This window comes from Thunnus albacares, chromosome 3 (assembly GCF_914725855.1).
Source record: "Thunnus albacares chromosome 3, fThuAlb1.1, whole genome shotgun sequence".
In the NCBI taxonomy this organism is placed as follows: domain Eukaryota; kingdom Metazoa; phylum Chordata; class Actinopteri; order Scombriformes; family Scombridae; genus Thunnus; species Thunnus albacares.
Window position 1 is genome coordinate 18,160,178 of NC_058108.1, and position 16,353 is coordinate 18,176,530.

The window sequence follows — 16,353 nt, forward strand, 5'->3', positions numbered from 1 at the left end:
TGATCAGAAGTTAGATTTGATGTGATTCAGAGTTAAATCTGCCCAAGCAATCACATAGGCTACAGTTTAAAAGATGCTTCAGTACGCCACAACATACAAGCACACAAACAGATGTGACTTAAGGGACGAAAATAGGCGCTCTTTCGTCCACACATGGACGGGCATGTGAGATGGTCATGTGCGTTGAACACGTCAACAACAAAGCCGTTCAGCCAATCAGTGTCTCAATCTCCTTCTGCCCGCCCTGCTCACCCTTTCCAGTCAGACTGGCTCGTACTCAGCTGGTGCAGTCCGTGCTGTTTAAGTGGTAAGCGAGTGAGATCCAGCCGTGGGAACATGACAGAGGCTCCGTCTGTAGCTGCGGAGGTGTCCCGGAAAAGAGGCGCCGAGCCCGGCCCGCTAACCGCACATGCCACGGAAAGGAAAAAGGCCTGCTGGGGCATTCTGACCAGCCAAGGTACTGTCACGGATAAAGGCCCTGGCTGTTTATTCGCATTGGCGGAGAGCAATTAAGTAGGCTACAGTAACGTGTACTTGCTGTAAGTAGCTACAATTTTGAAATACTTATACTTTACTTGAGTATTTCCATTTTATGTAACTTTATACTTCTACTCCACTAAATTCAGTGGGAAATATTGTTCTTTCTACTCCACTACATTTATTTTACTTTTCAGATTAAGATTTTACACAATATTACAAGCTTTTGAAATAAAACGCTTTGTTAAAGATAAAAACAGTGGTTTACAACATTTTTGGCTTTTGGATTTTGAAGTAAGACTATTTAAGTAGGATTTTAAGAGGGATTTTTCATGCTGCTTACTTTTACTTGTAATGGAGTATTTTTACATTGCTGTATTGTTACTTTCACTTAAGTAAAGGATCTGAATACTTCTTCCACCACAGGAGATAAATATACTTAAGCCTAGATAGGCTACAGTCATACAAGCACCCTTTAAAAAAAGAGAGCGTCAACAGGCTGTACTTAAAGTTACCACTTTAGAAAATATGGGATAAACAGCTTGCCCTAGTGTAAGTGATAAAGTTAGAGTAGTGTAATTCACAGTAGGTCTCAGAAATAAAAACAAGAGAGAACAACAGAGCCCTGTTAATTTGTGCTGTTGATCTTTCCATTACACATACTGTATATGTATGTGGATTAGTATGTAATTGGAAACTAGTAATATTTTTGACTATTTAAAAAATCTTGCACATCAATGGATTCATTTTCAATTAATCCATAGAGCCTATATCATCACATAATGAAACAAACTGAATCAGATCAATGTCCCATTCCCCAGTGTTCTGAAACTGGGGACTTCATGCATATGTTCTGGTTCTAAACACATATTGATGACCTCTGGATAAATATTATCAGTATCCTACAACCTGTCTGCTTAGGACAGGCGAAGTGTTTTAGCTGCATCAACAGCAGTACAGCAAGCAATTCTTAGGAGCAGATAAGACCCTTCAATATCTCTGCCTAAAATTTAGCTACTGCTTTTTAATCATATGTGTAATGGAAAGATCAACATCAAAAATTAACTGGGCAGAAATTAAGGTGACTGATAATTGGACTAATGTGGTGAAAAACATACAGAAACTATTATCTTTTTTTTTTTTTTTTTTTTTTTTAAAAAGGGTGCTTGTATGACTATTGCATCCATCACTGCTGTAGAGACTTACAGCTCACATGTCCTGACCATGTGTAAATTATTGATGAACAGCAAGACTTGAACTGGAAGAGAGAAAAGGTGTGGGGGTGGGACACAGGCAGAGAGTTCAGTGGGTGTGAGAAAAGACTGAAAGTAGGGGACAGAGGAAAGCTTGGCTGTTTTTTTATTTAAATGGTAAATGTACTTGTATAGCGCCTTTCTAGTCTTCCGACTACTCAAAGCGCTTTTTGCACTACCAATCACATTCACACGCTGAATGGTACAGGGGCTACCATGCAAGGTCCCAACCTGCCCATCAGTGGAAATCTAATCATTCATAGACATCCACACACTGATGGCACAGCCAGCAGGAGCAATTTGGGGTTAAGTGTCTTGCCCAAGGACACATCGACATGTGGACTGGATGAGCCGGCAATCGATCTTCCGATTAGTGGACGACCCGCTCTACCTCCTGAGCCACAGCCGCCCCGCTGAGACTGCAACATTATGCTAATACATATGACAATACCGTGAAACAATAGGAATTTGTCTACCATCTGAGATTGAATATATCCGTGGTTATATGTCTGGTTGTTTTAGTCCATTGTGAACAATCAAATCAAAGAGCAGGACAGGTGTGTTGGAAATGTCTTCTGAGGCACTGCTGTGGTGAGGGTTTAGGGCACCGACCATAAATGGCAACGTCCCTTATTCCAGTCCATCTGGGGACCTTTGTGTGTTGGGCTGGTAGCTGGGAAACCTGAGGCTGAGGCTTGGGTTAGTAGCTGGGATCCTGGGGCTGAGGCTTGTAGAGTGGGGTAGAGCTGGGTAGAGCGGGGGTCCAGGGCAGGGAAGCAGGTCTGACGAGATGGGGGACAGGAGTCAGGGATCGGAGACAGAGCAGATGGGACTGCAGGGAACAGGAGACAGGCACATGAGGCAGAGCAGACAAGACTGCAAGGAACAGGAGACAGGCACATGAGCTAGAGCAGACAAGACTGCAGGGAACAGGAGACAGGGATGGGAGCCAGAGCAGACAGGACTACAGGGAACAAGAGAAGCAGCATGAGAACATGATACAGGCAACACATAAAACCCTCAGGATAAATATAGGGAACAGATGGCTTATAATATATAATGGCTTAATGGCAATGTGTAGACTGACTGGTGCAGAGGCTACAATCTGGCAGGGCTGAGTATAAATAGAGGTCTTGATTATGGAACGGATTGCAGCTTGTGGGTCTCAGGTCTGACTCCAGCACACCTGTCTCCAGTCACACAATCATACACACAGGAAGAGAGAGGGAGAGAGCCACTGGGGAAGTGGCAACAGGTAGGGTGACACAGGACTGAGACAGGAATCATGACACCCTTATTATGGTCAGGATATGTATTGAGTGGAACATTTTACAGGTGGAAAAAAAACTTGTCACACTTGACATATATTTTTCATTTCTGTACTAAAATTTCTTGTATCTGCAATAAGTAGGGGTGTCATGATTTTGATTCTAAATCAAAAATTGATTGTAATGAGCATTCGATTTCAGCCTTCGAAATCAAAAGTAGGATCGGCGATCCTCCCAGTATTTTTTTTTTCTTTCCACACCCGCCGACCTGCACATGTCCAGTGCACTTCAGCAGAAAAAAAAAGAACATTTCAAAGATGATAGTGTAGCTTACTGGTAGCCTGCTGCTGCATTACTTTGAGACAACATGGCTACTGCTGGAGTCAGAGAGGACAGAAACAACGGAACTAGAAAATCCTCCTGCCTCCCTGTGAATTGTGTAAACAACAAACAAGTCATTGACAGAAAAATTACAGTTTGCAGACTATGGAATGTTGTTAAAACACAAACGATGCCTCTTTCCTACCCTAGTAAGGTAGGCAACGAGCTACAACATAATTTTCACCAAAACAAGCTGGACAAATAATATTGGTCTCTATGTACAGCCAGCTGTGAGACAAGTGCACAGGGGCTGTCGAAAAAGCCAGGATTAATCCTGGTGGCTTTTTTTATTTCAATTTGACCATATGGCCTTAGTGTGGTACATTTCCCCCCAAAATATGGTGGTTTTATCACACTTGATACCATGTAGCCTATCTTTTTGAAGAAGAATTTGAAAATGTAAATCACAGTTGTCAGGGCATAAAACCAATGATCTGTTGATCTTTACAAATCAAGACTTGATAGTCTAACAATGGCATAGTGCTGAAAAAAAAAAAGTTTAAATCTTATCGGATTGTGACCTTAAAATTGAAAGTCAAAGCAAATTGTAGATTTAGAGAATCATGACATCCCTAGCAATAAGCTAATATTGCCTAATTTATTGGTCCTGCTCATGAGTGAGAACAACGCAGTTTTATGTAAACAAAGAAAATAAAGGGACAAATTATTAAAGTGAGACAAATTAAGTAAAGTGTTGCAAAGATAAAGAAGATAATATTGACAGATAGTTCGTGTGTGAGATAAAGGGGGAGAATGAGAGTGGAAATGCTTTCTGCAGCCATCTCTGTTGCTGTTGCTCATGACCTTTTCAAAATGGCTGCTGGCCTGTACCACCAAGAGGAGGCCAGAGACAGAAACAACCTCACAGATCATCTTACTATGGCTGCCTGCACCTGCACAGACACCGGCACAGACAGTCTAGTCTTAGCAGAATAGATGACAACATGAAGGCTTTATAACATGTTTTTTGGCAGATTGAGATCCAGTGGTTGAGCCAGTGCGTAACACTGTGACCTTGCTGGTCAAGCAGATTGGTTAGGTCAGTGTGTTAGTTTTGGTCTCAACACACTGATATGATTGCTCTCCCAGTGATATAAGCAGCCAGTCAGTTATCCAGCTAGTTATTCAGTTAGCTAGTAAGCCAGTTATTAGTTATTTTTAGTTTCAGTTGCAGCCTGTTGTCAGTTTTCAGTGTAGCTAGCCAGTAACATGATCTTCCAGTTTGACAGACTTGACACAAGGACAAGCAGGAGGTGTGGAGGTCCTTTCACTTCCACTTTTATTCAAAATGTCTTATATCTACCAGTGGCTGGATGGGCCATGGGGAGACGGAGATATGGGTATGTTGTAGATATGACGAATATTTATGTTGTGTATACTGAGGTGTAGTTACTACTGCTACAGCTGTTGAGAACCAAATATAACCACAGGGAGCAATGCTGAAGTCCTGCTTCAGCTTCTGTTTTAAGCATATACTTTCCTTGAATTTTGCATCTAAGTGTTTTAATCCTTGGTTAATATGGTCATTATTTATTCAATTAAAGCCACTATGTATAGAATTTAGTTTGAGTTTAGCATCATATGAGTCATAAGTTTTTGCTCATAGAAAAATAAGAAAATCCTGGTGAAAATTAGAACCATCTGCTTTCAGCCCATTCATCTCAGTCACTGTGTCCACTGCTGTCTGCCACAGTGTCAGAAAAGTCCAACGTGACGTGTTTTGTCCATTGGACCAAACAAGCAGGAACCAGTGTGTTTGGCATTTTTGCTTTATTAATGACAAGCAATTAATTTACTATAAAAAAAGTTGTTGATTGATCCTCTTTTAAATAATTGACTAATTGATCATTTCAGCACTAAAAATAAGATCTTTGTGGTCCACATTTAATGCAACTGAGAGTCACTCATGTATCTAAATATCTGTTATATATTTGTTGCAGCAGAAAAATGGTGAAAGGGAACATATCTTTGTTAAATGTGAAGCTATTGCAAATATATTTTGTGAAAATTGATGAAGAAATCATGCTCTTGGTACAACTGATCCCGGTGCCCTTGCCTTGATAATTGGTATGTCAATATCCTGACAATCATAATTGCAAGGCAAAAGATCCTGTGCGAGTTGGAAAATCATTCTGTCAAACATTTCTGGATATGTATTCCGTCAACCGAAACATTTTGTGTTGTGGCTCTTTACCATTCAATGTCTGACAACGGCAGACAAATGCCCTAATAATTGGAAAGAAACAAATAAAACACAACTGAAACACAATAGAACAATAGAAACTATTCTCATAAATATAGCTGAATTTATTTATAAGATGTGCAGTATGTTACTATTGTATTTTTTTTCAAACTTTAAACAAAACAATTTCTGTTCAGACAACTCAGTCACTCTCTCTCTCTCTCTCTCTCTCTCTCTCTCTCTCTCTCTCTCTCTCTCTCTCTCTCTCTCTCTCTCTGTGTTTTTCCAGGGTCCTGGGCAGATCGCTCCCCTCTTCATGAAGCAGCTTCTCAGGGTCGCTTGCTGGCCCTGCGAACACTGCTGGCCCAGGTAATAACTACACACACACAGAAAAAGACAGCACGTTTGCAGGGTATGCATGCAAGCTGACTATGGCGTTATTGGCATTATGTTGAGCACACAGTTGACAACATTGCACTCACACAGGGGGTATGTTGAGTGTGCAGAGTACTAAGAGTCAGAGAAAATATTTTGTGCTGGCACCAGGGGCGCCAGATTCATTTCAGAAGTGCGGTGTGTGTGTGTGTGTGTGTGTGTGTGTGGGTGTGTGTAGATAGACTGGAGACTCTCACTAAACCTTTGTGGAGTAACTATAACTTGCTCGCACCACTGGGTGGTGGTATAATTCTTAACACAAAGCAGCTAACTAGTCCTTGTGGGATTAGATACAAGTGTTTTTGTTCAATTACCCAAAACTACGAATTTACTGGACAGTAACACTTCTGCGGCTGAGAAACAGCAAGCAGGCAATAGGAATGTTAACGTCCTTGTGTTGTAAGCAGCCATGCCCCAAATCCATATTTAATGATAAATCAGAAAAAAACATTACTTTCCCTACTGTGTCACCTTAGCAAATTATCAACATGCCATGCTGTTGTGAAAATGTCAATCATAGCCTACAACAGCCTATATAAAGTTTGGGAGCACCCCGATTACCTTTACTGCATTGAAACAATTTTATTATTTGCAATGTACACTGTATGCATTTGATTTGTGTGACAATGTCCTCTTTGTTTGGATTAAAATACAAATATTCTTCCTGTTTTGTTTTTGTTTGCTTTATTTTACCTAATGTCTTCAGATGTTGCATCTAAAAACACATGGAAAACTCCTGCCATGCTGTTTTCATCCTTTTATCCAAGGTGCTTGGGAGGTAACGCTACTGTCTTGCCTGCTGTTACTAAGCAACCAAAACCACTTGTATCTTTTTGGTTTTTAACGACGGCTGGCAACCAGCATTGGCTGACCTTTCAACCAGATGTTGTGACGTCCTTGGATGGAAAGGGCGAAGCAAGTCCTGTGGAGCTGATTGGTTAATGCCTGTCACATGACCTGCAGTGCTCTTGCTACATTCAAAAAAGTTGAGATTTTTTGATCTTGGTGCGCCAATGTGTCTGAAAAAACAAGCGCGTCGCAATTAATGCACGCTGTGACAGTGCTGCTTTCAGTTTTTAGCACGCTTGTCGTACATCTCGATTGAAAAACATGAATAGTGCTTGCAAAAGATGCAACATCTGAACAGACCCTTAGAGTGGACAGGAATGATTGAAATGTCTCTTTACTGAAAGTGTTGTAAGGGGGGCGGCTGTGGCTCAGGAGGTAGAGTGGGTTGTCCACCAATCGGAAGATTGGTGGGTCGATTCCCGGCTCCCTCAGTCTGCATGTCGAAGTGTCCTTGGGCAAGATACTGAACCCCAAATTGCTCCTGATGGCTGTGCCATCGGTATATGAATGTGTGTGACTGGTTAGATTTCCTCTGATGGGCAGGTTGGGACCTTGTATGGTAGCCCCTGTACCCATATAGCGTATGAATGTGTGTGTGTGAATGGGTGAATGTGACTTGTAGTGTAAAAGCGCTTTGAGGAAGACTAGAAAGGCGCTATATAAGTACAGTCCATTTACCATTTACCATGTGTAGGGATACAGTAATTCGCAACTTAAGAATGTGGGAGGAGGGTAATGGCCCTTTGGAGCCCCTACATCTGGCACCCTTGGCTTACACAGTGGACTTGGGCACATGAGTGTTGAATGTTGAGCGCGCTTTGCCCTGGTCTGTGCACACTCAGATCCCACCTGCTCTCACTTGACTTCCCTTCTGCTTACGATTGACTCACTGTCTGCTTGCACTCAACACCTTATTGATATGAATGATTGAAGGTCTTCTGAACAAATCAGAGCTCCGCGTTTTGTTACATTGCTGCCGATTGGCTAGTTTAGTAAAACTGGGTGGAACCACCCTCATCACTGCTCCAGTGGTCATGGAGCAATGACAGGATCGTGGGACGCAGAGTGGACAGAAGACATGACAATGTCGTCGTGGGATTATACACATAAATAGGTATTTCTTCAAAGTATTTACTCCTCTTATATTTTACAGACACTGTGTTAATAGTTAACACATCGATAAAAATGATTGGTGACCTGCTACCTAGCTAACCCACATAAGATAAGCCTGCAGTGTGCTAGTGTACTAACGCTAGCTTTTTGATTTTAAAAATATCGTAGTTAAAAATTGGAAATTACAATATGTGTTACTATTGTGCTATTGTGCCAAAATGTGGGTTTCAGCTAGTTATACAATGCCGTTCTTGAGTTAAAAGAGCTGCACATTTGATCAGCTATACAGCTTAGTTATAACATTACTTGAGTCTAATGGTTAACCTCAGCTAACAATAAAGCTGGAGTGCGGGACTTTTACATATACATGAATCAATCCCTTGCCAAACAAGTTTACACAATGCTGATTAAGAATATCACTGCTAGGTAAATCTCTGTATTTCGCAGTATACTGGTGTTTTTAATCATCAACCAGCAATGATTGATGTGCGCCAGAAACTTCCACTGGCCGAGCAGGCTTCTTCCAGTTTAGCCCTCCGCTAACTTGAGGGATAAAGTAATTTAATTGTGCGGCTCCTGTAAACTTTCCAAATGTTATCTGACTGAATGGATCAAATTCTGATAGAAATTAGTCATTTCACAGGGGTTGTGACACTCAAAACAGTTTATCCACCATTTTACAGCCACAACAGTAACGATGGGAACCAGCTCACGCATGTATTCATAGAACTGTAGTTACATCCAGATGACTACTATTTACTCTCACTGCCAGAGAGGAGAGACAAAAGTTCTGCACTGCAGGTTTAAGTTACTTTGCCATAGGTTATGTAAAGATTAAAAGTAAATGATCAATTTACCTAAATATTATCAAGTGGCATTGATATTTATATGTACGGTACATTTTTGTTCTTGGTGAGGAGAGCTGGATGTTAAGAGTGGTACTTGGGCAGAGTCCATTTGCAACTTTGTTAGTTTACTATGTATGTAAATATATTGACTTTACCTTTGTATTTGGCAGAGGACATTGGCGTTTCCTGACCATGTCGCTGCTAATGTTACTCCTGTCACTGTCAGCATCACACAAGAAGCCAAGGTGAGTCACAGCATATCAACCCCCAAGCTGCAGTATAAAGCCAGCCTGCATGATAAAATTAAATAAGATGAACATCATACATCACAAGGGGCAAGGCAATATAAAATCTGTAGTCTCCTAGATTAGCACCTTTGGCCCCAGATGTCCACACCACAACCTTGGAATGGATGGGGGTACTAGACATGCTGTTTGGAAACAGACACACAGAGAGAAATAGACACAGTGAGCTGTCCGTATTCTAACTCTTAACATCCTGACTATATGTACAAGCGGTAGTGTCAATAAGTAAAAATGCAGTGTGGTGCTGGGTAAAAATAATTTATAACTATGTACATCCATCATACTAAAGGGAAGCTTTCAATTATTAATTGACTTTTCCCATGTGGCACCTGCACACAAACTCTAATAAGGACCTTTACTTTAGCCATTACAGGCAACATTTCAGTTCAGACCGAATCTGAAATCTTTCAAACATGTTTTGACACACAGTATGCCACCAGTAGCAACTCACAGCTAAGGCTATGTGAGAAAAGTTAATTCAAACTGACTTAAGTGTCAATCTATCTAAACACCATTATATCCAAGAAACACGTCTTAAAAATAGTGTTTGGAGTTGATGTACGTGTCAGTCTTGTCATGAGGGAACTTAAAAAGGCAACGTGCACCAGGAGATACACATTCTTTAACATCCTCTTGGGATGTTGTTGTTCAATAAAACAACAATATAAATTCATAACACTAACTATGACTAATGTCTTAATATGCTGATGAAGAAAAAATTGTTCAAAGGTGTTCATGGTGTTATTCAGCAACTTTTGAAATGTATGTATCCCACGAGATATGTTTACACCAGATTAGGGGTAAAAAACATTGGTCAATGTTTAGTATTCAAAATTTAGTTTCAAACTGGAAGACATGTTATTTTCACTGCAAAAACAGACATTATGACAAAATACCAATTTTATTTTACACATAGACACACACACACATGCATATATATATATATATATATATATGTGTGTGTGTGTGTGTGTGTGAGTATATGTATATATATGTATATGTATGTGTGTATATTTATATTTATATTAGCGGTGTGCCCGAATACAAATACTTTATTTGGCAAGACACAAATAGTGGGTTTTTTATGAATATTTGTTTCATACAAATATTTTAAGAATTATTTGTTTTCAGGAAGAAAAAATGTCAAATACCAGTGTGCAGGTCGGTTACATCGTTATCTCAGTCTCTCTCCTCTGCTCTGCTGTTACGTCTATCAGCAGGTCTCAGCAAGGGGAGTCACATCCACCTGCTACATGATGCACATTTCCTTATTTCAACATTACTCCCGGAGTTGGGGGTGTTCCCCAGAGATAAAACTGAGTTACTGACACACGCGAAGTGCTCCCAAGGGACTCTCCATAATCTGTTGGTCCTCTTCTCCTTTCCATAAATTTAGGTTGTAAAAAATAGGCAATAAATGAAAAGTGCAAAGCAAGAATCGCCTTTGAAGTTCTTCACTACACGTTACATGCTGTGCTGTCTCTGTGTTATGGTGTATAAATAGGTAGAGGTCTGTCTGCAATGAGGTGATGAGTAAGGTTTTAGCTCAGTAGTCAGTGCAGTCATCTATGATCTGGGAGACTCCAGTTTTAGACTCAGAGTGGGGAACTCCTTCGTAAGGTAGTTTATTTATGAACACTTATTGTAACTCTTTAATTTTGTAAAATTGTGCATCTTGGGGCCATGACGTTGGCACAGTGTTGGTAGTCATGTCTGGTATTTTGCTAACCTCAGTTGCTTTTGGTTGGTCAGGTAGGAAACTGCGTGCCAAGGTTTTGGTCTCAGGAACATAGCACTGGGCTTCAGTATTTGGGGGAAAAGAGATAAGTACACCGGTACACCTTCAGGATAGGTACACAGGTACATCGGCAGAGGCCAGTGTTCAAGTACTTGAAGTCAATCAATGGCTTGAATCAGTTGAGATGGTTGTTCATTTGATTGTGCCTTGTCCTTTTTAGTATCAGTAGAAAACTGGATTGGTAGAACTGTGTGGTAGCCTATACTTTGATAGAAATGATAAAATCAGTTTAAAAACTAGTATGTGTGATGTTAATGACCAGGGAAACAAAATGTATCACTTCTCTTCATCAAATAAAACATCAAAATGTTTACGATTATGACCATTTTTATACCTTAATAGGGCAAGGTATCCTGGGAGATACATAAAATCCAAAATATACAGAATATTTAAAAAATTTGTGTTGAAATGTTTTACTTAGGTGCAAATGAGATAAGTAATAACATTGAATTATTTTTTACAACTCATTTTCTACTTCTACTTGTTTAATGGGTTAGGGTCCACATTTAAAAAGAGCTCCATCCAGGGTCCGACACTTCAAAAGCCAGCAAGACTAAACTGAGATTAAAGGTGAGCAGATCAGAATATGTTTTAAGTTTCATATATAGCTTCACAACAATGTATGTAAATTGCACAACATATAAAGCAGATTATACAGTACTAGTCAAAAGTTTGGACACACTTTCTCATTTATGTGAATGGGAAGGTGTCAAACCTTGTACAAACCTTTGACTGGTACTCTAAATCCAGAGTGTGACAATTCATCCTTCATCTTAAGACAGTAGTTTGAAAAAATAATCATGACCCAAGGACCACTAACTAGTGAAATTTACTAATAAACCCACTGAAAGCATAGGTAAACTCAGTTTTATTTAAATTATTGTCTGTTATCATTTAGCAGACAAAATACTCTATACCATTCACATTTCATTCCATGTTCTAGGATATGAATTTTTGCTTTGCTTTTATAATTGTATTGTTAATTACACTAACAAGAAATGGTACAAGTTAATGAATAGGTTCACATTTTCTTCAAGTCTATCTTAAAACCATGAAGGTTTACTATTTACAGTAGAGTCAACGGAATAAGAAAGGTCTCTTATTCGATCCAAACCTGCCATAATTCTGTAACTTGGAATGAGAGTACTAAAAAATCTTGCCCATGGTGTTTCTGTGTGTGTGTGTAAGTCTCTTTTAACAATGTGAACCTTAGGTGGCACAGTAAGGACTCTCATGCGTGGTATCACATGACACAGACCACATACCCCAGACCGTCCCTTTGGTAAATATTCATAAGCCTTCATGCCACAAATCCAGTGTACACCCCTTGGTAAAGAACAATGGCTGATCATTGTAGCAAGGTTATTATAATCATCAATAGGATCAGATGATGAATAATGTCTCAGAGACACATTTCTTTTTGAATTAACAATTAGTTATTCTGATGAAGTGTATGTTGAGTCACATTTGGATATTCCAAGGTGAATTTTTCCTTTACCTTCAACACACCATTTTAATATCTTTGGAGCCATTGTGAGGGTGAGAGGGTTAGGAGTGTTGCAGGAATAACAGTTGGCATAAAGTTGATCGCAGTATAATTGTGTAGTTTGGGATAGATCGGGACAGGCACAGTGTTCATAGGTGGAGTTAATGTGTAGCATGTGACAAGTGTCACAGGAAGTAGTAGGCAAAGCCATCAGTGGGAGTCCTTTTCTTGTACTGTGTGGGATGAATCCACACACAAAACAGTTATTAGAGTTTGGGCTATTATCAGCTACCATTTTTGCCAATTGGAGGTATGTGTTTGTTGAGGGTTCATATGCATTAGGTGTCTTTCTCTCTTGGTATACCGAAAGGTCCTGATTTTGGTGTCTGTAGATTTCTCTGATTGTCATGTATAATGCACCCAGGCTTTTTTCTGACGGTTGTGGGTATCCGATGTCTTCTTCTGGGACTGTGGGGCTTGCGTTGCTCCTCTGACGGCTGTGGGTGTTCTGTGTGTTCTTCTGGGACTCCAGGGCCTGCGTTGTCCTTCAGGGGAGGAGGTCCTTCCCAGGAATACAGCCAACATTCTATGAGTCTGTAGGCAATGAGGAAGATGACCCACAGGATGAAGAGGGATCCTGCCGATTTCTGGTGCATGGTGGATTTCTTACAGTGGGATGCATAGACCCTCTTTGGGACGACCCTCCCACTTGACTGCTGTGTTGGTGGTAAGCAGGACATGTTGCGGTTTGGACAGGCAGTGTTTCAGGGCGTTTTTGCACTGGAACTCTCTGATGCAGACCCAGCCCCCCTGTTTGGTGGCACGGCTTGTCACTAGGAGGAGATTGAACAGCTTTTACTTGACTGTAGATTAACTTAACAGCAGAGGTCAGAGCAGAGCAAAATGATATCACGGACTCATCCATAGCAAGGAGATCCATCTTTTTCATGCATAGTACTGAATTAGTTGGTATAGTCATTGGTTTACCCGTAAAAATCTCATGAGATGTAAGTTTGTGCTTCCAGATGGGTGTGGACCTCACTGACGGGAGGGCTAGAGACAACAGCATTGTCCATTTCAGGCCTGTTTCAGCACACAGTTTGGCTAGTTTGTTTTTCAGGATACCATTTTGTCTTTCAAGTAGCCCTACAGACTGTGGATGGTATGGACAACGCAGTCTTTCTTTAATCCCCAGTGATTTATTTCAGTAATTATTTGTCCTGTGAAATGTCTGCCTCTGTCTGAATTGATGGGATGCCAAATCTTGGAACAATGTCTTTCAGCAGGCATTTCGCTACAGAAGCAGAGTCAGCCTTCTTGCAAGCTCAGGCTTCGGGCCAGTTTGAGAACATATCTACACATATAAGAATATTGCCATATCCATCACATTTTGGCATATGAATAAAGTCTATTTGCAGAGCTTCAAAAGGTCCCAGAGGGGAGGATGTGCTGACATTGTCATCTGTACTGTTTTTCAGGGGTTGTGTTGTTGACAGATTAGGCATTGTTCAAAGTATTTTTGGGCATAGGATGTAAATCCTGGACCATACCAGTCTTTCAACACTATGACACATCACACATCACCCCTTTCCTCACATGTGACAAGCCAAGTGACATGCTTGCTGCCCAAGGATACAGGGAGCCACAATGCAGAAAGCCACAACCTATGCTCCTCCACATTAGCAGTATCTTGTAAATTAGGAGAAGCAAGGTCGTTAGTGGGTACGGAAGGACAGAGCTTTACATGGACAGGAATGCCAATTTTGGCGACTTCTTTGGCTGCATGGTCAGCCAAAGCATTGCCTTGTGAAACAGGATCATTGGATTTGGTGTGGGTGTCACATTTAACAATAGCAATAGATGAAGGTAGTTGTCATGCATCTAATAGTTCACCGATCAGTTTGCCATGGTTAACGTGTCCCCGAGGATGTAATGAATCCTTGGATTGCCCATAGTATACCCAAGTCATGCAAACATCCAAAAGCATATGTGGAGTCTGTGTAAATGTCAGTTTTACCTTTTGCTATATGACAGGCTTTCATCAGTGCATATAACTCAGCTACTTGGGCAGCACCTGATGGTGGCAGGGCAGTGCTTTCAATAATTGAAAAATACTCACAAATTGCATACCCTGCGTGTGGCACTCAATTTTCTCTACAAGCAGAGCCATCAGTGTAGGAAACAAGATCAGAGGTGGAGAGAGGAGTTTCTGAAAGTTCGGAACGAGGTTTAGATCAACATGAAATAACATCCATGCAGGTATGAGGATCACCATCATCTTCTGTAGGTGTAGCAGGGTAATAGTGTAGCAGGGTTAAGAATAGAATATCTTATGAGTGTAATGTGTGGAGCAGTAAGTACAAATTTTGCCTCTCTGGTCCCTGTTACATGTCTGTCTTCCACCAGGATTAATCCTGGTGGCTTTTTGGTGAGGAAACTAAGTTTAAGTGATGCACTTTTTAGACGGTCCCTGCACACTTGTCTCACAGCCAGCTGAACATAGAGACCAATGTTATTTTTCCAGCTTAGAGGATGGCTTGTTGTGGTATAAATTCGATTTTAGTTCACTGTCTACCTTACTATGATAGGAAAGTGGTGTTGTTTGTGTTTTAAGAATGTTATGCTTATGAGTTATTGATCTGGGAAGTTTGAATCTGTCTATATTATCAACTTTATCGAAGCGGGTAGCATAGCCTACAAACTGTAGTTTTTCTGTCAACAACGCGTTCATTGTTTACACAACTCATGGGGAAGGCAAAATGTTGCCACACTGGTGACTTCAGGGAAGCAGGAGGATTTTCCAGTTCTTTTGTTACTCTATCATCTCCGTCTCCGTCAGTGGCCATGGTGTCTCGAAAAGTAATGCAGCTGCAGGCTACCAGTAAGCTAAGCTGTGTTATCTTCGAAATGTTGTTTATTTTCTTGCTTCGGCCACGTGTCAGATGTGTGCAAGTATGCGGGGTAAGAGAGTAAAAAAATATGGGGTAAATTAGCGATCCTACTTTTGATTTTGAAGGTCGAAATCTAACGCTCATTCAGATTGATTTTCGATTTCCGCCTTTGTGCTTCTGGGTACAGTATTTCCTTACTGACTTGAGGTAAAGATGGCCAAGAGTTCCTGGTCCCCTCTTGTGACAGTCTCCCTCTGGAAACCTCTGTAACAACAATTCCTACATTCAGTATACCTATTCTATGGAAGAAGTGGTGACAGGGCTCATCCTCTTGGACATATTTACCTAGATCAACAGATGCTTGTTTTAGCAATCTTATTTAGGTAAAGTTAATTTCAAGCACTATCCCTGCAGTATCTGAATGTCAACCCCCACCCGCAATCTCACCTGCAAACTTTAAAAATAGGAGGGGTCTTTGCGTTGTTGGGCCTCATACTCGATGTGAGACAAAGGCAGGCCTGCACACAGTCACAATGCCTGATAACAAAGAGAGGTGCCTGGTCCCCCCCTTCTTTTAAACTTTAAACTTCTTAAAGAGAAGTTTCCTGTGATTTTGTGTATAGATACTGTGATAACAGCTTGGTGACGGAGTCAGTGCTCGAATTCAAACCTTCATTGTTCACCTTTATAAATGCTAATGTCTCTCAGATTAGACGTTGTTAAAGTGAACACCCCTTTTAGACTTTTTTCACTGTTTGGTTATTGGTCCCTGATCTCAGGCTGGTGCCCCATTATTATTAATTCATATTAATGATTTTATTGAATGTCTTCATAAAGTAGAACTTTCTGTCCTCCACAGTGTTCCACCACACCACACCAGCACCACCCTCCACCAGAAAGCCAAGTCCTCGCATGGGGCAGGTTCAGTGTGATCATCAGCCTTGGACCATGAGGATTGTGGAGTCTGCTTCAAAATTTTCTCAATAACTAATTTTGCATCTGATTCATGCATGAAGTCTTTTCAAGTTAAACTGTTAATTGAGCGGGTCATATTTTATGTATTATTT

General features: G+C 40.7%; 1 protein-coding gene across 3 annotated transcripts in view; it reads left to right on the forward strand.

Moving 5' to 3' along the window:
• Nucleotides 1–223: 223 nt before the first annotated feature.
• LOC122979380 (ankyrin repeat and SOCS box protein 5-like) overlaps nt 224–16,353 on the forward strand; it is a 39,937-nt gene continuing 23,807 nt past the window's right edge. The window contains exons 1-3 of one of the 3 annotated variants that reach the window (XM_044346768.1): nt 224–457; nt 5,851–5,930; nt 8,977–9,051. In XM_044346768.1, the coding sequence (XP_044202703.1) occupies nt 337–457; nt 5,851–5,930; nt 8,977–9,051 (276 nt within the window). In that variant the 5' untranslated portion in view covers nt 224–336. The remainder of the gene's footprint in view (nt 458–5,850; nt 5,931–8,976; nt 9,052–16,353) is intronic. The other 2 variants (XM_044346770.1, XM_044346769.1) reach the window with 2 other exon arrangements.